Source organism: Chiloscyllium plagiosum, chromosome 4, assembly GCF_004010195.1.
Source record: "Chiloscyllium plagiosum isolate BGI_BamShark_2017 chromosome 4, ASM401019v2, whole genome shotgun sequence".
NCBI lineage: Eukaryota > Metazoa > Chordata > Chondrichthyes > Orectolobiformes > Hemiscylliidae > Chiloscyllium > Chiloscyllium plagiosum.
In genome coordinates this window covers 113,233,588-113,256,503 of record NC_057713.1, presented here as the reverse complement: position 1 = coordinate 113,256,503, position 22,916 = coordinate 113,233,588, and the positions used below count along the sequence as shown (strand labels likewise).

At 41.4% G+C, this 22,916-nt stretch overlaps 2 protein-coding genes across 4 annotated transcripts in view; one reads left to right on the top strand and one right to left on the bottom strand.

Moving 5' to 3' along the window:
- Nucleotides 1-20,258, bottom strand: part of LOC122549515 — a 109,245-nt gene extending 88,987 nt beyond the window's left edge. Inside the window, exons 1-2 of the mRNA XM_043689374.1 lie at nucleotides 19,908-20,258; nucleotides 3,105-3,225 (exon numbers count right to left, since the gene is read on the bottom strand). Coding sequence (XP_043545309.1) covers nucleotides 3,105-3,225; nucleotides 19,908-20,258 — 472 coding nt within the window. The remainder of the gene's footprint in view (nucleotides 1-3,104; nucleotides 3,226-19,907) is intronic.
- LOC122549341 (mediator of RNA polymerase II transcription subunit 30-like) overlaps nucleotides 20,005-22,916 on the top strand; it is a 35,593-nt gene continuing 32,681 nt past the window's right edge. Inside the window, exon 1 of one of the 3 annotated variants that reach the window (XM_043688994.1) lies at nucleotides 20,005-20,140. The gene's annotated coding sequence lies outside the window, so the exon portion shown is untranslated. The remainder of the gene's footprint in view (nucleotides 20,141-22,916) is intronic. The other 2 variants (XM_043688991.1, XM_043688992.1) reach the window with 2 other exon arrangements.

Below are 22,916 nucleotides of genomic sequence, written 5' to 3'. Positions count from 1 at the left end.
TTAAATATGCATTGGGAAGAAGCTGTTAACCTGCTCAGTATGTGAGAGAGGTCATCCAGCTTCTCGGACGTGAATGGGAGAAACAGGATTGCACAGTCTTTTCCAGCTAGCCTTGCAACTAATACTCCAATGTCTAGCATAGCCTAAATAAACAAGCAGCAGGAGAATACATGTTTACACACATCCCCTTTTAATCAAGAGGACATAGCAGGTTAACTGGTGGATTTCCGACAGGCATAATCTGCGTTGCTTTTTACCCACCAATCAGGAATGTGGAATGGGCCTGAGACTTTTAATTTTCTCTGCTCCATCAGCAACTTGCGCTGCCTTCTCCAACTACAGTCATTAATTGGTTTTTTCTTTATCCAAATTCTTTCTGCATGTTATTTTACTTCACTTATAGAATCATAAATTCGTTATAGTACTGAATACCATTTGACACATCTAAGAAGCAATTCACATGCTGCCATTTCCCTGTTCTCACCCTACATCCCTCCTCTACCAATATTTAGAAATATTTATGGTACAGAAGGATCTGTACCTGGAGAAAACCAAGCCACCCAGCCTAATTCCATTTGCCAGCACTTGGTCTATATCTGGTAGATTACAGAGGTTCATGTGCATATCCAGACCTTATAAACGAGTTGAGGATCTCTACCTCTACCGCCCTTTCAGGTAATGAGTTCCAGACCCAAACTATCCATGGGATGAAAAGCATTTTCTTCATTTCCCACTAATTCTTCAACAAATCACTTTAAATCTATGCCTGCTAGCCACAGTACATCCTGGCTGTAGTTTTTATCAATGTCAGAGTTTAAACTATCTACTTAAAAATTCCCAGCACATTTGATTGTAGCGCTTAATTATTTCTGCTGCTGGCCATTTGACTACAATACCTTATCAAATCTCTTGGAAGTGGAATGCCCCTTTTAAATAAGATAACAGCTCTTTTGGGACACTAACATCAACTCTGGCCAACTGAACAGCATCCTGGAAAAATTGGCCAACTGAATGGCATGTTGGGAAGGGAACCAAGGTACTAAACCCAGAAGTTCACTGTCAAATTTGATCAGACCAGATAGATTTCAAGCCATTAGTCTTAACTGACTGTAATGAATAGATGTCAATTAGACAATGCTGTGAGGTTTCAGATGGAACAATAGATCGGAGTTTAGGTGGAACTGTGTTTGAGACAGCCCGGCTTCTCGCCGCGGCTCAATCAAGAGGGAAATTACAATATCCAATACTGCCTTTTGTATTACCTTTTACTGAGACAGAAGATCATTGACATGGATTAATTGAATTAAGTTAATTACATTGCTGTATCAAACTGCTGTAGCCACACAGGAGGAAGCTGCGTGTTGGTTACCATGCCAACATAGTGAACAATGGTAAGCCACTACTTGACCCAGAGAACTGCATTTAAAGGGGTCACTCAAATCAGAGGGACTGACACCGAGGAGACAATGTCAGCACAAGGAGCAGAAACCTTGGAAACAAGATCAGCCCCAGCCTCAGTTGGGCCAGCAAAAACTGGGGTAGTATGAACTTCTTACCATCTTATCCCTTCCAAAGCATATTTTAAACAGTGTGAGAACACAGTAATTTAAGAACTGAAAGGATATTCAGGAAATTAGAGGGAAAGATGGTTTTCAAAGAATTGCATGTATATATCTGTATTTTAACAAATTTAAACCATGCATGGTAAACTACATCCAATTATTAGTGTAAAATTGTCAAGTAAGCAAGCAAATGAATCAGATACACACAACAATGATGGCTACACTTCAGCACACCTCCATGCTCTTACATTCTATGTTTCAGTTAATAAGGGAAAGAATTCTATATGCTTTGTAATAATTTTTTAAATCCATCTTGTTAACTTGAAGGATTTGTAGACATTCATAGAAACAAAGAAAATAGTAGAAGTAGGCCATTTGGCCCATCAAGCCTGTTCCACCGTTCAATATTATCATGGCTGATCCTCTACCTCAACACCATACTCTTGTTCTCTCCCTATACCCCTTGACACATTTAGCTCTTAGAAATCTACTTATTTCTTAAATATATTCAGTGATTTCACTCCACAGTCTTGTTTGGTAGTGAATTCCACAGGTTCACCACCCTCTGAGTGAAGAAATTTCTCCTCATCTCTGTCCAAAATGTCCTACCATCTATCCTGAGGCCAATTCTCCTTGTTCGGGAATGTATAGACAAGGGAAAATCATCTCTGCATCCAAACTGTCCAACTTTGTCAGACATCTCTACATTTCAATGAGATCCCCTCTCATTCTTCTAATGTCTCGTGAATGCAGGTCCAATTGATCAATCTCTCCTCGTACAACAAACCTATCATCCCAGGAATCAGTCTAGGGAACATCTGTTGCACTCCTTCTATGGCAAATATACATCTTAGGTAAAGAGGCCAAAACTGCACACAATACACCATGTGTGGGCTCACCAAGGCCCTGTACAGAAAGATCTCCCTGCTCCTGTACTCAAACCCTCTTGAAGACCAACATAATATTTACCATTCTGACTGCTTGCTGTAGTAAGCTTGGATTCACTGACTGGTGTACAAGGACAACCAGGTCCCCTTGTACTCCAACATTTCCCAATCACTATTAAAATTGTACTTTAATTTTTTGATTTTTTTCATACCAAATTAGATAAATCACATTTATCCATGTTATGCTGCATTTGTTATGTATTTTCCCATTACTTCTACTTCTCTAAATTGTACTTAAGCATCTTTCTGTTCTCCTCAACACTCAGTCTCCCAACTAGTTTGTGTCATCAACACACTTGGAAATATTATATTGAATTCCCTCATCCATATTGTTAGAACCCTCACTGATTTATGATTTTTTAAAATCAATTTTGGTTTGGAACCATGAACTAGGAACTGAGAGCTAAAGATGACTTTTGGATGGTGTTAACAGCTTGCAATAGCAGACCAAGCAAACTTTTGTTTATCTGTCAGGGCAGGCTGGAAATTAATTGCAGATTGGCTCCTGATCAAAAAGTTCTGCAGACAATCCATCACCAGGAAAAAGCATTATGTTTAAACAGATAGCAGAAGTTGGCTATTACTGAGTCCGTACCTGGGAGTTGGTTCCAGCAAGTCTGCTGAAAATGGCAAATGCTGAATGGTAACTGGGACCTCATGATGGTGATGGTCAGTAGAGAGTAGTGAGAGTTGAATTGAATTTTGGACTGTGTTTTCTGTGAAAAAGGAATCTGGCTGTTAGCACTATAGCATGAAGATTTGAAAGTTCCTTGTCAAACCTCTCTTGAGCAGCTCTTGGTAGTTTACAGAATCTGCTCCCAGGAGGACCAGTTCCAAAAACTTACAACCCAGATGGCCTCCTTCTTCAAGGACCACAATTTCCCCCCCGACGTGTTCGACGATGCCCTCCACCGCATCTCTTCCACTTCCCGCTCCTCCGCCCTTGAGCCCCGCCCCTCCAACCGCCACCAGGACAGAACCCCACTGGTCCCCACCTACCACCCCACCAATCCCCATGTACAGCGCATCATCCGCCGTCACTTCCGCCACCTCCAAACAGACCCCAGCACCAAGGATATATTTCCCTCCCCTCCCCTATCAGCTTTCCGTAGAGACCACTCCCTCCGCGACTCCCTTGTCAGATCCACACCCCCCACCGACCCAACCTAACCACAACAACCCGACGGTCGGAGGAGGAGCGTCTTATCTTCCGACTGGGAACCCTCCAACCACAGGGGATGAACTTGGACCTCACCAGTTTCTTCATCCCCCCTCCCCCCAACTTGTCACAGCCGAATCCCTCCAGCCCGGCACCGCCTTCCTGACCTGCAGTCTTCTTCTTGACCTCGCCGCCTCCATCCTACTCCGACCTACCACCCTCACCTTGACCTCTTTCCACCTATCACATTTCCAACGCCCCTCCACCAAGTCCCTCCTCCCTACCTTTTATCTTCTCCTGCTGAACACTCTCTGCTCATTCCTGAAGAAGGGCCTGTGCCCGAAACGTCGAATCTCCTGTTCCCTGGATGCTGCCTGACCCTCCAACCATAAGGGATGAACTCGGATTTCACCAGTTTCCTCATTTCCCCTCCTCCCTACCTTTTATCTTAGCCTGCTGGACAAACTTTCCTCATTCCTGAAGAAGGGCTTATGCCCGAAACGTCGATTCTCCTGTTCCCTGGATGCTGCCTGACCTGCTGCGCTTTTCCAGCAACACATTTTCAGCTCTGATCTCCAGCATCTGCAGACCTCACTTTCTCCTCAAAAGTTTACAGAATAGAACCCTGTTATAAGTATTACTGCCTTTATGAGTAAAATGTAAACATGACCCTGATCAAAATCTTGAGAAAATCAATCAAGAAACCATCATCTATCCAGTGGTTTTATGAAAAACCATTTAAATAATCTGCTCAGTTTTTAACATTTTCTTTAATTTATCCCTTAACTGTATTTGTCTGTTACTTGCATGAAAACTAAGACTGTTGGGTTTAAAGCATAGACCAATTAGATTATTTTATTTTTTAATGCTTGCTCTGTTAAAAGTTACAACGTCATTAAAAAAGTGCTAAGTCTTTTGGTTAAGATTCAAAACAGTGTCTGGAATTGATTATTCAAAAAGGTCCAACAAGTCCACACCGACCCGCCGAAGTGCAACCCACCCATACCCCTACATTTACCCCTTACCTAACACTACGGGCAATTTAGCATGGCCAATTCACCTGACCTGCACATCTTTGGACTGTGGGAGGAAACCGGAGCACCCGGAGGAAACCCACGCAGACACGGGGAGAACGTGCAAACTCCACACAGTCGCTTGAGGCGGGAATTGAACCCGGGTCTCTGGGGCTGTGAGGCAGCAGTGCTATCCACTGTGCCACCGTGCCGCCCATAAATATTGAGTTAGAAAGGCTAAGTTGGTTCGGCTGTCTGCCTCCCCAAAATAACAATATATATTGTGGATATCTGAGGATGAAGCACAGATCTGTGCAGTGCTTCACATGTAGAAGCCTCCCACTCTGAAAACAAACCATTTATTCCAATTTTCTATTGCCTCATTGCTAAACAATTCTTAATCTGTGCCAGTATATGGGTTGATGAGCTGTAATTATTCAGTCTATCCTTCACTCCATTTTTAAACAAAAGCAAAATATTAGTCATCCTTCAATCCTCTGCCATCTCGTGAAAATCAACATCCACTATTTCCTCTCCACTTTAATAGTCTGGCCTTGCTGTTTATTCACATTCAAGGATAACCCCCTACTACAAAGTTAAAAAAATCACAACATCAAGTTATTGTCCAACATGTTTAATTGGAAGCACTAGTTTTTGGAGTGTCACTCCTTCTTCAGATGGTTGTGGAGCAGGACCACAAGACACAGTATTTATATAAAGAGATTACAGTATAATGCAAGTAAAATAATATATTTAACAAACCTAGATTGTTGTTAAGTCTTTCAGCTTTGAGTGGCTTACAAGTTTTAGTTCATCAATATGTAAATCCCAGAACTCCTTTTAAGTCACATTCTCAAGATAACTTGAGGTTTTTTATATAAAAAAAAGTGACATCTCAACTGAGGCAATGCATTAAAGGTGTGAGGCCAGAGTCTGTCTGCATCCCAATGCTGAGTCAGACCAGTTTTATTTTCTAAATGGAATTTAGAAAATATTATATGCATTGACTGTCTGCATTGACTGTTTACAGGTTATGCATTTTAGAGCAAAATAGAATGTATCTGCAAATATAATTCTGCAAATACAAATTCACCCCATAGACTTATATGTGTGCGTGTGCGTGTGCAGGGCAGAGAGTGTGAGAGACAGAGTGAGTGTGCATGTGTGAGAGCATGTGAGAGTGTGTTTGCATTTGTGCAAGCATGATAAAGTGTGTGTGAGTGTGATGGGGTGTCAGCGTGTAAGGGGGTGCATGCGTGGATGTGAGTGTGAGGTGCCGTGTGTATGAGAGAGGGTCTGCGTGAGTATGTAAGAGTGTGTGTGTGTGAGAGAGAGAGTGTATAGTGTAGTGGGTTCACCTGTAGTGTGACATGAACCCAAGATCCTGGTTGAGGCCATCCTCATGGGTTCTGAACTTGGCTATCAGGTTCCGCTCAGCCATTTTGCGTTGTTACCTGTCCTGAAGTCCACCTTGGAGGATGGGCACCCAAAGATCCGAGCCGACTGTCTCTGACTGCTGAAGTATTCCCTGACTCGGAGGGAACACCCTTCTCTGGTGATTGTTGGGTGGTGTCCATTCACCCATTGTCATAGCTTGTTTTCGCTAATGTACCATGCCTTGAGTCAACCTTGCCTGCAGCGCATCAGATAGACAACGTTGGCAGAGTCACTTGAGTACCTGCCATATACATGGTGGGTGGTGTCCCCATGTGTAATGGTGGTATCTGTGTCAACACTCTGACAAGTCTTGCAGTGATTGCTATGACACGGTTGTACAGTATTGTGGTTGATGTTGTCCTGAAGACTGGGCAGTTTGTTGTGAACAATGATCTGTTTAAGGTTTGAGTTGTCTAAACGTGTGAAGTGATGCTTAGGGAAGGTCTCGGCAAGGTGCTCATCTTCATCGATAATGTTTTGGAACTGGCTATCGAGGAGTTGAGCATCGTACCTTGTTCTTATGAGGGCATCCTTGAGCACCTTCATGTGTCTGTCATGTTCCTCCTCATCTGAACAGATCCTGTATATGCGTAGGGCTTGACCATATGGGATGGCTGTTTTAATATGTTTCGGGTGGAAGCTAGAGAATTGTAAGGTTATCCATGGGTTTGCAGTAGAGTGAGGTGCTGAGGTACCCATGCATGTGTCCAAGAATGAGACAGATACTAAAAAGAGTAGTCCATGTTAAGTCTGGTGGTGGGATGAAATGCATTGATATCACTGTTGTTTCAGTGACTCCTCGCCATGGGTCTAGAGAAAGAAAATGTCATCAGTGTATCTGGTGTATATGTTGGTTTGAGGTGCTATGCAGCAAAGAAGTCTTGTTTGAATCTGTGCATGAAAATGTTGGCAGATTGGGATGCAAATTTAGTCCCCACGTCTGGATGAAGAACTGGTTGTCAAAGGTGAAACGTTGTAGTCGAGGATGAAGTAGATGAGTTGTAGGATGGTGCTTGGACATTGGCAGTTGTTGGTATTGAGTACTGAGGCTGTTGCCATGATACTGTCATCATGGAGGATGCTGATGTAGAGTGCTGAAACGTTCATTTATGATGAGGAATGTTCCCAGTTTGACTGGTCCGTGGGTGCTTAATACATTCCTTTTTCCCTACATTTATGACATCCAACATAAATCACATTCCTTCTCAACTATAATCCCTGCATTAACACTCTTTTGAATAAAGAAACAGAGGCACAATCAATCGAGCCTGCCCCAACATTCAGTTAGATCAAGCTGATCTTTTACCTCAATGCCTTTTTCTCACACTTCTGGTCTTGAACCTGCTCAATTATTGAGTTCCACACCTGCCTGGGATAGAGAATTCCAAGGGTTCACCAAAGACAGTGAGTGAAAAAATGTCTCCTAAATTCAATCTTAAACTGGTCTATCCCTGATCCTGAGATTACATTCTCTGATTTTAGACTCACGAGCCAGGGGAAAAATCCTATCTACATCTACACTTCCACATCTTGCAAAAATGCTATAAGTTAAGATGAGATCACCACTCATTCTTTGAAATTCTGGGAACACAGACCGAATTTTCTCAATCCTGCCCTCGCAGGAATTAATCTGGTGAACCTCCATTGAACTCCTTCTGTGTGGAGTGCCCTTCTTTCAGTAATGATAAGAAATCTATATATCATACGCCAAATACAAAATCATGAAGATGCTATACAACTGTGGCATAATATATTAATTTCTGCATTCAAACCCCGTTAAAATAAATGGCAAAATTTCCTTTGTCTTCTTAATTGTTTGTTGCACTTGTATGTCAGCTTCTAGGACAGCGGGCCTGGTAGATGGATTCTATAGATGGGAAGTTGACCTTTATGATTGTCTGGGCTGAGCACACCACTCTCGGTAACCATCTCCAATCTTAAATGGTACAGTTGCCATACCAGGTAGTGATACATCTAGACACAATGCTCTTGATGGTGCACCTATAACTCATAAAATTCCCAAAAAGTTAACAAAATATTTTGCCTTCCTGTTTCATTCGCTACCAAACTGAATATCTTCATATTTAGGGTGTAGGTTTGCTCGCTGAGCTGTAGGTTTGATAGCCAGACATTTCATTACCTGGCTAGGTAACATCATCAGTGGCGACCTCCAAGTGAAGCGAAGCTGTTGTTGTCTCCTGCTTTCTATTTATATGTTTGTCCTGCATGGGGTTCCTGGGGTTTGTGGTGATGTCATTTTCTGTTCGTTTTCTGAGGGTGTGATAGATCTAGATACCATCCATGTGTTTATGGCACTCCAACCACAACGCCATAAACAAACAGATCTACCATCTATCAACGCCTCAGAAAACGAACAGGAAATGACAGCACCACAAATCCCAGGATCCCCATCCAGGACAAACATGTTGTCTCCTGCTTTCTATTTATAGGTTTGTCCTGGATGGGGTTCCTGGGGTTTGTGATGTCATTTCCTGTTCATTTTCTGAGGGGTTGGAGTGCCAGGCCTCTAGGAATTCTCTGGCATGTCATTGCTTAGCCTGTCCCAGGATGGATGTGTTGGCCTGTGGTGAAACGGTTAAAACTTATGTCCCAATACATGTGTGAATCTAACCGGAATGGAGCCCTAAGTTTATGACATCCAACATAAATCACATTCCTTCTCAACTATAATCCCTGCATTAACACTCTTTTGAATAAAGAAACAGAGGCACAATCAATCGAGCCTGCCCCAACATTCAGTTAGATCAAGCTGATCTTTTACCTCAATGCCTTTTTCTCACACTTCTGGTCTTGAACCTGCTCAATTATTGAGTTCCACACCTGCCTGGGATAGAGAATTCCAAGGGTTCACCAAAGACAGTGAGTGAAAAAATGTCTCCTAAATTCAATCTTAAACTGGTCTATCCCTGATCCTGAGATTACATTCTCTGATTTTAGACTCACGAGCCAGGGGAAAAATCCTATCTACATCTACACTTCCACATCTTGCAAGAATGCTATAAGTTAAGATGAGATCACCACTCATTCTTTGAAATTCTGGGAACACAGACCGAATTTTCTCAATCCTGCCCTCGCAGGAATTAATCTGGTGAACCTCCATTGAACTCCTTCTGTGTGAAGTGCCCTTCTTTCAGTAATGATAAGAAATCTATATATCATACGCCAAATACAAAATCATGAAGACGCTATACAACTGTGGCATAATATATTAATTTCTGCATTCAAACCCCGTTAAAATAAATGGCAAAATTTCCTTTGTCTTCTTAATTGTTTGTTGCACTTGTATGTCAGCTTCTAGGACAGCGGGCCTGGTAGATGGATTCTATAGATGGGAAGTTGACCTTTATGATTGTCTGGGCTGAGCACACCACTCTCGGTAACCATCTCCAATCTTAAATGGTACAGTTGCCATACCAGGTAGTGATACATCTAGACACAATGCTCTTGATGGTGCACCTATAACTCATAAAATTCCCAAAAAGTTAACAAAATATTTTGCCTTCCTGTTTCATTCGCTACCAAACTGAATAACTTCATATTTAGGGTGTAGGTTTGCTCGCTGAGCTGTAGGTTTGATATCCAGACGTTTCATTACCTGGCTAGGTAACATCATCAGTGGCGACCTCCAAGTGAAGTGAAGCTGTTGTTGTCTCCTGCTTTCTACTTATATGTTTGTCCTGCATGGGGTTCCTGGGGTTTGTGGTGATGTCATTTCCTGTTCGTTTTCTGAGGGTGTGATAGATCTAGATACCATCCATGTGTTTATGGCACTCCAACCACAACGCCATAAACAAACAGATCTACCATCTATCAACCCCTCAGAAAACGAACAGGAAATGACAGCACCACAAACCCCAGGAACCCCATCCAGGACAAACATGTTGTCTCCTGCTTTCTATTTATAGGTTTGTCCTGGATGGGGTTCCTGGGGTTTGTGATGTCATTTCCTGTTCGTTTTCTGAGGGGTTGGAGTGCCAGGCTTCTAGGAATTCTCTGGCATGTCATTGCTTAGCCTGTCCCAGGATGGATGTGTTGGCCCAGTCGAAATGGTGGTTTTTTTCCTCCGTGTGTAGGGCTACGAGGGAGAGAGGGTTGTGTCTTTTTGTAGCTAGCTGGTGTTCGTGTATCCTGGTGGCTAACTTTCTTCCTGTTTGTCCTACGTAGTGTTTGTGGCAGTCCTTGCATGGAACTTTGTAGACAATGATGGCTCACCTCCATCAACATCGACCTGGCAAAGGAAACACTTATCACAGTTTTAGAAGAGACCATCACACACACACCCCAACCACCATCAATGACATTACCAACGAAAACATCACAAAGCTAGTGGACCTGTGCCTCACCACATTCAACAACATAATCTACAAACAAACCAACAGCACACCCATGGGATCTCCGCTATCAGGATTCATAACAGAAGCGGTAATGCAAAGAGTAGAACAAACAGCCCTACCAACCATCAAACCAAAAATCTGGGTCCACTACGTAGATGACACCTTCGTCATCACAAAACGAAACAAGATAGAAGAGACATTTAACATCACCAACAATACCCTCACAGGCATAAAGCACCAAGGAGGAAGAAACCAACAACAAACTCGCATTCCTGGACATCACAGTCGAAAGAACGGACAATGGAGAACTACAAACCTGCGTATATAGAAAACTGACAAACACTGACCCAAATACTTAACTACATCCCAACACACACAAACGAAGCTGTATCAGAACACTATTCCAATGAGGCACCTCACACTGCAGCACAGACAAACTTTGGAAAACAGAGGAGAACCATCTACACAACGTATTCAAGAAGAACGGATACTCAAAAAATACAGTCCGCAGATTCCTCAAGAACAAACCACCGACAAGCAGACCAAACACAGCCAGAAACCGTACCCACCTTATCATACATCAAAGAAGTTTCAGAAATGACAGCCAGACTACTAAGACCCCTCGGAATCCTAGTAGCACAAACCCACCAACACTCTCAAACAAAACTTAAAAGATCCAGTACAATCCATGGACAAAACCAATGTCGTCTACAAAGTTCCATGCAAGAACTGCCACAAACACTACATAGGACAAACAGGAAGAAAGTTAGCCACCAGGAAACACGAACATCAGCTTGCCACAAAAAGACACGACCCTCTCTCCCTCATAGCCCTACACACGGGAGGGAAAAAAAAAACACCATTTCTGTCCTGGGATAGGCTAAACAAAGACATGCTAGAGAATTCCTAGAGGCCTGGCACTCCAACCACAACGCCATAGACAAGCACATAGATCGAGATCCCATCTATCAACCCCTCAGAAAACAAACAGGAAATGACATCACCACAAACCCCAGGAACCCCATCCAGGACAAACATATAAATAGAAAGCAGGAGACAACAGCTTCGCTTCACTTGGAGGTCGCCACTGATGATGTTACCTAGCCAGGTAATGAAACGTCTGGATATCAAACCTACTCAGCGAGCAAACCTGCACCCTAAACCTCAACCTGAGCTACAAACCTTCACAAACTTTGCAACATCATATTTGTTCTTGTTATATTTAATCTACCATGTTCGGCCTAACAGAAGTTAGTCCCTCCAATGCTAGGCACTCTGAACAAAAAAAAAAGAATTACAAATGCTGGAAATCAGAAACAAAAACAGAAATTGCTGGAAAAAACTCAGCAGGTTTGGCAGCATCTGTGGAGAGTAAACAGAGTTAACGTTTTGGTCCAGCGATCCTGCCTCAGGAAGTTCTTCTGAATTGTTTCCAATCTTCAGATGCACCATTACTTCTGGCATTTTTATAAGTGATTTAATTTGATTTTAAACAAATTAACTTATTTTGCGAATTATAATCAATTCATATTTGATGATTATGCCTCAAAAAGAAATGTATATACTTGCTGTAAACCTGGTATATTTTAAAATACTATACTAACAACCATTAAAGCTGTCAATGTATTTTCCAAATCCATCATAGCCATCTTGTCCTTCATACACTCAGATTCCCTTGATCAGATTTACAACTTGAATTTTAGAATGAATTATGTTGCATTCAAACAGTGTCAAATTCTGGCATTTTTGTGGTCATGATTTATAAATACAGGAACAAGACCACTTGGCCCTTCAAGCCTGCTCCACCATTCAATAATGTCATGGTTGATCTGATTTTAACTTCAACTCTACATTTCTGCATAACCCCAGTAATCATCTTAAGAAGGCAGAAGTTGAAAAATATATCAGCCCTGATCGAGTAGTGGATCAGCCTCAATGGGTCAAATGGCCTAACTGTGCTCCTATATCTTATGGTCTTATCTCCTTCATAATCAAGAATCTATCTACCTCCATCTCTAAATATTTCGACATTGTGCATCCACTGTCTTTTTGAGGAAGGAAATTACAATGCCGCACAACCCTCAACAAGAAAACATGTTTCTTCATTTCTGTTTTAAATGGGTGCCCCCTTATCTTTAAACTATGATCCCTAGGTCTAGATTCTCCCACAAGAGGAAATACCCCTTCAACATTCACCAAGTCAAGCCCCTTAGGTTTCAATTAAGTCATACCTGATTTTTCCGAAACCAGAAGACACAGGCCGAGCCTGTCTAGCCTTTCTCCATAAAGCAATCTGGTCATTCCAGGTATTAGTCTGGAAAACCTTCTCTGAACTTCTTCTGTAAGTATAGTAACCAAACAGTACACAGTACTCCAGATGCAGGCTCACCAACGTCCTGTGTAATTGAAACATGAATTCGCTACTGTTGCATTCCAATTCCCTTCTCAATAAATCCTAACATTCTATTAGCTTTCCTGATTACTTGCTGCGCCTGCATACCAAACTTTGGTGATTCATGCACTAGGACACCCAGATCTCTCTATAACTTAGAGCTTTACAACCTCTTACCATTTAGATATTATATTTCTTTTTTATTGTTTGAACCAAAATGGACATTTTCACACTCTTACATTATACTGTGTTTTCTAGACATTTGTCCACTCTTTTATCTACAAGATTTTGAGGACTGCTTTTAACCTCTTCACAACTTACTTTCCTTCCTACCTTTGTGTTATCAGCAAATTTAGCTATCACAGCTTTGGTCCTTTCATCCAAATCATTTATATAAATTGAAAAGACTTGAGGCCCCAGCTCTATTGCACACTACTTGTGACATCTACCAGGTTGAAAAAGACCCAATTATTATAACTCTTTGCTTCCTGTTAAAAAGCCAATCTTCAATCCAAGCCAATATATTACCTACTACATCCTGAGCTTTTATTTTCCCCAATAACCTTTGATGTGGTACCTTAACAATTGTCTTCTGGAAAGCCAAGTACAATGCATCCACTGGTTCTCCTTTATCCATAACACAAGGTAGTCCTTCAAAGAACTTGTGTTCTGGATACTATTATGGGAGGGGATGGCCTCTCAGGGGAATGTTGGAACAGCAGTCAGATCAGTGGGCACAACGACCAGGGAGAGCAGGGAGGATTGAAATGTAGTCAAGCTAGAGAACTCTATAGTCAGGGGCATAGATAGACATTTCTGTGGCTGCAAGTAAGACTCCAGGATGGTGTGCTGCCTCCCTAGTGCCAGGGTCAAGGATTTGTCTGAGTGAGCATAGAATACTTTGATAGAGGAGGGTGAGCAGCCAGAGGTTATGGTCCATATTGGTACTATTGGCAAAAAAGAGAGATGAGGTCCTGCAAAGGGAATTTCAGGAGTTAGGTAGAAAGGTAAAAAGCAGGATGTCTAGGGTTATAATCTTGGGATTACTTCCTTTGCTATGCTCTGTTGAGGCCAGAATAGGAAGATAATGCAGATGAATATGTGGCCAAGGAGCTGGAGTAGGATAGATGGCTTCAGATATTTTGATCATTGGGATCTCTTCCAGGCAGGTAGGAAATGTACAAGGAGGACAGGAAGCGCCCAAACTTAATGAACACAGAAGGATTGGCAGTCTGAAGTGTATTTATTTTAATGTAAGGAGTACAACAGGTAAGGCAGATGAACTTAGTCCCTTGTACTAATCCAGGCTCTATGATGTGGTAGCCATTACAGAAACTTGGTTGAGATAAAAATGGCAGCTCAATAGTTCAGGGTTTCCAAGTTTTATGTGAGATAGAGAGGCAAGCAAAAAGTGTCTGGGAGTTGCATTACTGATGAAAGAGAATGTCACAGTTGTACTAACAGACGACATGTTGGAGGCTCATCCAGGTAGGCAATGCGGGTAGAAAGTATGAATGAAAAAGGTGCAATCACTATGACGGAGTTATATTATAGGCCACCCAATAGCCAGCAGGATGTAGAGGAACAGATATGTAAGCAGATCATGGAAAGATATAACAATGAGGTTGTGGTAGTGGGTGATTTAAACTTCCCCAATATTGACTGAGATTCCCTTCATGCCAGGGGTTTAGATGGCTCAGAATTTGTTAGGTGAATCCAGGAAGGTTTCTTGAAGTTATGTAGATATATTATATATGGATATGATGCAGGGCTTTTGCCCAAAACATCAATTTTCCTGCTCTTCAGATGCTACCTGACATGCTGGGTTTTTCCAGCACCACACTCAACTCTAATCTCCAATATCTGCAATCCTCACTTTCACCTAAAATGTAGATAGTCCAATTAGGGAAGGGGCTGGACAGTGTTGGGGAATGAACCTGGCCAGGTGACTGAAGTTTCTGTTGGGGAGCATTTTGGGAACAGTGATCATAATTCCGCAAGTTTTAAGATAGTTATGGATAAAGATAAGACTAGTCCTTGGGAATGTGTTAATTGGAGGAAGGTTAATTAAAACAATATTAGGTAGGAATTGGAAAATTTAGACTGACGGGTGGCTGTTTGAGTATAAATCCACATCTCAAATGTGAAACTTTTAAAGACCAGTTGACAGAATTCAGGACCAGCATGTTTTATTGACTATGAAACATAAGAATGGTAACATTCTGGAATCTTGGATGACAAGGGATATTGAAAGTTTAGTGAAAAATGAAAAGGAAGCACATGTAAGGATTAGGAAACTGAAATCAAACAAGGCCCTTCAGGATTATAAAGGAAGCAGAAAAAATTAACTTAAACAAGAAATTTAAGAGGATGAGAAGCTGCCATGAAATGTCCTTGGCAAATAGGATTAAGAAGAATTCCAAAACATTTTATACATATGTTAGTTGTAAAAGGGTAACTAGGGAAAGGACAGGTCCACTCAAGACAAAGGAGGGAATTTATGTGTGCAGTCAGAGTAAATGGGGAGGTCCTTAATGAGAACTTTGCATTAGTATTCACCAAAAAGACAGACATGGATGAGGGTAAGATTAGGGAGGGGTTCATTGATATTCGAGGGAATGTCAATATTAATGAGGTGGAGGTCGAGGTGTCTTGAAACAGATTAAAGTAGTTAAGTCTCCAGAGCCTGATGGGATCTATGCAAGGATACTGCAGGAGGCAAGGGAAGAGATTGCTAGGACCTTGACACAGATCTTTGTTTCCTCTTTAGCACAGGTGAGGTCCCAGAAGACTGGAGAATAACCAAAATTGTTCCTTTGTTTAAAGGACAACAGGGATAATCCAGGAAATTATAGGCATCATTAGAAAGTTCAAAGTTTGTGAGAAGATTTGTAGCTCGGGTGCTCATTGTTGTGGTTCTGTTCGCCGAGCTGGGAATTTGTGTTGCAGATGTTTCGTCCCCTGTCTAGGTGACATCCTCAGTGCCTGGGAGCCTCCTGTGAAGCGCTTCACAGAGGCTCATTAGAAAGGAAAACACTGGAGAAGATTCTTAAGAACAGGATTTACTTCCATTTGAAAAAATGGACATATTAGGGATAGTCAGCATGGCTTTATGTGGGGGAGATTTGTCTCACAAACTTGATTGAGTTTTTTAAGGCGAGGTGGCAAGTTGGATACCAATTGACTTGGTCATGAAAGACAGAGGGTAGTGGTGGAGAGGTGCTTTTCTGACTAGAAATCTGCGACCAGTGGTGTTCACAAGGATCAATGCTGAGATCTCAGTTGTTCGTGATATATATAAATGATTTAAATGAAAATATAAGTGGTCTAATTAGTAAGTTTGCATATGACATGAAAATTAGTGAGAAAGATTATCAAAGGATGCAGTCTAATATTGATCATTTGGAAAGTTAGATGAAGAAATGGAATATGGAGGTTCAGCTGGATGGTGTGAGGTGATGCCTTTTGGAAGGTCAAATACAAGAGGACAGTATACAGTAAACAGCATGATCCTTTGGAGCATTGATACATACGGAGATCTTGGGGTGAAAAAAAGAGGGCAACACAACTGTATAAGGTGGTAAAGAAGGGTACAGCATGCTTGGCTTCATCAGTCAAGGGATTAAGTATAAAAGCTAGTAAGTCATGTTGTAGCTATATAAGACTTTAGTCAAGCCACATTGACGTCTTGTGCAGTTCTGGTCACCACACTTTATGAAAGATGTGAAAACTTTGGAGTGGATGCAAGTTTGCCAGGATGTTGCCTGGATTGGAGTGCATTAGCTATAAGAGTAGAACAAATTTGGATTGTGCATTAGCTATAAGAGTAGAACAAATTTGGATTGTTGTTGCTAGAGCGTCAGAGGTTAAGGGGCGATTTGATAGAAGTATATAAAATTATGAGAGGAAGGGATAGGGAGGACAGTTAGAGTCTTTTTCCCAGGGTGGAAATGTCAAAGTCAGAGGGCCTAGGGTTAAGGTGTGTGGAGAGAAGTTTAAAGATGTGCAAGGCAAGTGTTTTTTTAAAAAAAAAACAGGAGGTAGTAGGTGCCTGGAATGCACTGCCAGAGAAAGTGATAGATGTGTTAGCCAAGTTTAAAGAGACATTTAGACAGACACATAAACAAGCAGTGAATAGAGCGCTATGGACCACATGTAGGCAGATGGAATTAGTTTAGAATGGCATCATGGTTGGAACATTCATGGTGGGCTGAATGGCCTGTTCCTGTGTATATTCTATTACTTCAATAAATTAGCTAAACATGATTTCCCTTTTACAAAGCCGTACTGTCTTTGCCTGATTATCTTGAGCTTTGATATGGACACTTTGGAGAGGATAGAAAATGGTTTACTGAGATGCTGCCTGTTTTGGAGAGTATTGGCTATGAGGAAAGAATGGGTAAACGTGGTTTGTTTTTGCTTGAATGTCGAAGGATAAGGGGCAACCTGATAGAAGTTTACAAAATTATGACACGCATGGATAGAATGGATAGTTAGAATGTTTTTCCCCAGGTAGAAATGTCAAATACTGGGGGACAAAGGTTTAAGGTAAAAGGGAGTAAATTTATGGGAGATGTAAGTGGCAAGTTTTTCAAAGAGTGGTAAGTGCCTGAATGCACTGCCAGAGAAAGTAGTGTAGCAGATGCAATAGCAACATTTAAGAGGTAATATGACAGATATATGAATAGGTAGGGAATAGAGGGATACAGACTGAGTAGAGATAAAATTAGATTAGATTAGATTACATTAGTGTGGAAACAGGCCCTTCGGCCCAACAAGTCCACACCGACCTGCCGAAGCGTAACCCACCCATACCCCTACATTTACCCCTTACCTAACACTACGGGAAATTTAGCATGGCCAATTCACCTGACCTGCACATCTTTGTGACTGTGGGAGGAAACCGGAGCACCGGAGGAAACCCACGCAGACACGGGGAGAACGTGCAAACTCCACACAGTCAGTCGCCTGAGGCGGGAATTGAACCCGGGTCTCTGGTGCTGTGAGGCAGCAGTGCTAACCACTGTGCCACCGTGCCGCCCTCAGAATGTTTCTAGTTTAGAAAGGCATCGTGTATCAGCGTGGTATCGGTGGGCCGAAGGGCCTGTTCCTGTGCTGTACTGTTTTTTTAAAAATTGATTCTAGTGTCCTGTTATAACCTCCTTAATAATAGTTTCTAACATTTTCCTATGACAGATATTGAGCTAACTAGCCTCTGATTTCCTGCTTTTACCTCCGTCCCTTTTTGAAGAAAGGAATTACATCAGCCATTTTCCAATAAAAAGAAGCTTTCCCTGAATCTAATGAGTTTGGAAAATTAAAATCAATGCAAAAAACTATCGCACACTACTTTTTTTTAAGACCATAGGTCAAAATCTATCAGCACCTCAGAATTTGCCAACTTGCATTTTCAACAATTTACTCGGTACTACTTCACTGACCATTGTAATTTTCTTGAGTTTCCCTTCCTTTCGATAGCTGACTTCCAGCTTCTTCCTGGATGCTGCTTGTTTGCTGTCTAGCGTTCTATTTATTCTCTATTACTAATTTTCCCCAACTCATTTTCTGCAGAAATAACACTTGCTTTGTTAACTCTTATTTTTAGATAGCTCAAGAAACTTTTCCTCTTTTTTTTGGTTAACTTTCTCTCATACTCTGATTTTTTCCCCTCCTTATTAACCTTTTAGTAACTGTTTTTATTATACTCTGTCCAATTTTCTGACCTGTCAAAATATCTTTGCACAGTTCAACAGGTTTGAATTTAATACTACCCTTTGACTTTTTTTTTCCAGTTAATCATAGATGTGAATATCCATCCCTCAGAATTTTTCTTATTTCCCAAAACCTCTCTTACAACAAAGTTATTAATTTGCCCTTTCTCATTATACTACACTAATTCCAAAAATCCACAATCCCTACTTGGCTCAATATACAGTTCCATAAACTATCTTGTACAGAGCCCAAGAATTCATCCTCCGCAGCATTAGACTGACTTGGTTAACCTTGTCTATATGTAATTTGAAGTTGCCCATTATTATAATATTATCCATATAATACATGCACCTCTTATTTCCTGTCAATAAGATGCCTAACACTAACATTATGGCTAATAATGTAACATGCCCGGCATTAATGCTACAGATTTGTAGTCTATAAACAATTCTAATTAATGTTTGCTGCCTTTTTACTGTTTCTTAGCTTCAATCAAACTGATTCTACTTCTTGGTCCTTCGATCAAAGATCCTTCCTTATTAATACACTGATCTTGCTCCTTTTTAAGAGTATCTACAATGTCGCTGCAAATGGTGACTTGTAAACTTTTCATTGTACTTATTTGAGTATGTGACAATAAAGCTAATTGTAAAGTGAGTACTGCCCGACTTCCTTATCGAATATTCCTCCTATGTGTAGCATATCCTTGTAAATCTAGTTGCCAATCTCAGGAGCACTGTAACTGTATCACATTCATATCAATTATTTCTATTTACCTCAAATTATGCATTCAAATCATTGACATTTTGTGAATGCTATCTACATTCAGCTAGACTGCCTTTATTTCTGTCTTTTAAGACATTTTTCTCTATTTATTTTATGCTTGCCATTGCTTTGGTAGTCTTCCATTTTCAGAGGACAGTGGTCTGGATTTGCACATAACCGGGCCACGTAAGGATAACATTGTCATCCAGATAGTGTTTCACAGGCACACCGTAGGCCAAACTGTTAACTGCAGATTTTATTAACCAAATGGAAATTCCACCCACTGCCATGGTGGATACGAATCCTTCCCTCCAAGAACATTAACCTGAAACCAAAACAGAAACTGCTGGAGAAACCTGGCAGCTCCTGAGGATAGAAATCAAGAGTTAACGTTTCAGTCTGAGTGACCCTTCTTAAAGGCACTGCAGCACTCTCTGAATTTAGTTATTCTCTTACTTTAAAGTATAGTTAAAAACATATTTTTTGATAAATCCGAAGTAGCCCTTTAAGCTAAGAACCTAAGTTTCTACAGAACTTCCGCAACGTCAAAGAATTATAGACACACCGGAACCTGGGCCTCAGTCTCCGCACAGCCGGGACCCCCCGCGGGCTGAGCGCAGTGCGCAGGCGCGGCTCCCGGCGGATGAGCGCAGCGCGCAGGCGCGGCTGCCGGGGGCTGGGCATAGTGCGCAGGCGCGGGTTGCAGTGTCGTACATGAGCCAGCCGGTGAACCGAGTGCCAATGAGCCGCGCTTTTGGTTCCTTTCTCTGGACTGGGAATCTGAGATGAGGTTGGGTTGTGAGTATTGAGACGAATAACGTTTCAGCAGTGGCACGGCGTTTAGAGATCGAAGCGGCTGTGCCCGTTCACGTCTTGTCGCGGCTGGCGTTCTGGGCACCTTCATGGCTGAAAGCATTGACGTCCAGTTCAGACAGATACCAGCCTTATATTTTTATATATTGAAAAGTTTCACAGTTTGTGAGGGAAGTGGGTCCGTGTGTTTAGGAAGCATTTGTCAGGGGATAGTAATTCGGTTGGCATCAACCTGCTGATGTTTGATTTTAGTGTAAGCGGTCTCCCCATTAAAAGCGAGGAGCTGTGTTCCCCTAACTTTGTCCAGCCCAGTCCAACACCGGCTCCTCCAGATCATGTGCTGACCTATTGAGGGTCACACTCCATTGGGGTGAGGGTCTTCCCTCTACCGTCAGCTCAGGCCAGCTATCACATGTGGGCATATCCACAACGGTTGCACTTCATGTATTCACCGCCTTGTCACATACAGAAATAAGAGAATGGTTGAGTCTATTTTACTTGAAATTCCCTTTTTCTTCTGCACCCATCTTCTCTTCGCTCCTCTCCTCTTCCACCACACGCGCACACTTTGGGATGGGGGAACTTCATATCTCTTTCATTACTGGCTTAGGAACAATATTTACAGCTCACGCAACAATCTTTGAGAATTGCATTTACATCAGGGCTAGAATGTTTGCATAGGTATCTAAATAGGCCCTATTCATTTAGATTGCTATTAACTATGTTGCCATTGACACCATTTTAAATATTGGTGGCCTGAAGGAATTGCAGCTGAGTTTCTGACCCGGTTTCTCAGGCAATGATAAACCCTTTGAGGAATGCCTGTTTGTCCTCCATACAGAGCATATCTAATGCAAGTATGTGCTTGACATCTGCTGTCTTCTACGTTTTCTTTTGAGGCTCTGAAATGTCTCTCGTGTTATTTCTCAGCCTGCACACTAATTAAACTTCATAAAATAGTGACTTGCTTCTCCCCATACCCTAAACTACTTTAAATTACCTAGAAATAGATACATGTGGAAAACTGAAACCAATTAGTTTTATATTGGAAGCTTTTTCACCAGAGGAGATATTGCTGTTTATTTGAGTGAAAAAAAGGTCAGAATTGAAACACACAGGTTGATATTAGTTATTGTAATTTATATAGTGGAAGATAAGAATATTTATTGGAATACTGTAGATAGTGAGAATTAGGAATAGACTGTTCAGCCCCTCAGCTTGTTTTGCCATTCACTGCAATCATTGATTTCATTTCCGCTTCAACTCCACTTTCCTGTCTGCTCCCTGTAACCCTGCAAAGTGTTTAGTTAAAAATCTGTCTGCACAAATTTACAATGTCTATACTTCCCACTGCCTCGAGGAAGCAGCCAACATAATCAAAGACCCCTCCCATCCTGGTTATATACTCTATCAGCAGAAGATCAAAAGTTTGCAAACATGTACCAGGTTGAAGAACAGCTTCTTCCCAGTTATTGGACTTGTGAATAGACCTCTCTTATTATTATTGATCTTTCTCCTGTGCCTTCCCTGTAGCTGTAAAAATATACTCTGCGATCTGTTATTTTACCATGAGGTACTTAACAAGGTATGATTTGTCTGGATAGCATGCAAAACAATACTTTTCACCGTATCTCAATTCATGTGACAATAATAAACCAAATCCAATCTATCCTGGAATCAACCATACTCTGGGATGATGAATTCCACAGGTTCACAACTCTTTCAGAAAAGTAAATTCCCCTCACATCTGTTTTAAATCTGCAACTCCTAATCCTAAAATTATTACCTCTCATTCTATATTTTATTTTGTCAATTCCTTTTACCATCTTCTATAAGTAGGGTAGAGATGACTAAGCAAAAATTAAAGGAAAGGATTAAAGTTTTCTTTCTTAGGTTTTGAAGATAAAAGATTAAATAGACAAAATAGTTTTGGAAGAAAATCCAAAAGGAAGGGAAAATGCTTTAACGTACATATGGAATGTGGGTGTCACAAGCAAGGCCAGCACAGCATTTATTGCCCATCCTCAGTAACAGGGTGTACATTTGCTCGCTGAGTTGTAGGTTTGATATCCAGAAATTTCATTACCTGCGTAGGTAACATCATCAGTGGCAACCTCCAAGTGAAGCAAAGCTGTTGTCTCCTGCTTTCTATTTATATGTTTGTCCTGGATGGGGTTCCTGGGGTTTGTAATGTCATTTCCTGTTTATTTTCTGAGATGTTGATAGATGGTATCTCGATCTGTGTGTTTGTTTATGGCATTGTGGTTGGAGTGCTAGGCCTCTAGGAATTCTCTGCATGTCTTTGCTTAGCCTGTCCCAGGATAGATGTGTTGTCCCAGTCGAAATGGTGGTTTTTTTCCTCCGTGTGTAGGGCTATGAGGGAGAGAGGGTCGTGTCTTTTTGTGGCTAGCTGGTGTTCGTGTATCCTGGTGGCTAACTTTCTTCCTGTTTGTCATACAGTTCTGGTGAGTCGAAGAGTATCCATTTCTGCTGTTCCTATGAACAAACTCCATCAAACTTGATGGATTTGAATGCAGACCGCACACAATTTTTGACAATAAGAGTTGTGGACACGTATATGTTGTGTCTGCATTAGTCGTAATAAAGAACCATGCATCCAGCTTTGCTGTTAATCATGTTTGCTAAAGTGGGAGCACAAAATTACATTGAGACTGATTGATTATTTTAGTGGGTAAACCTGTGTTGTTACTGATGTATTTCATTGCATGTAATTGTGAGGTTATCCATTTTGGTCCAATAA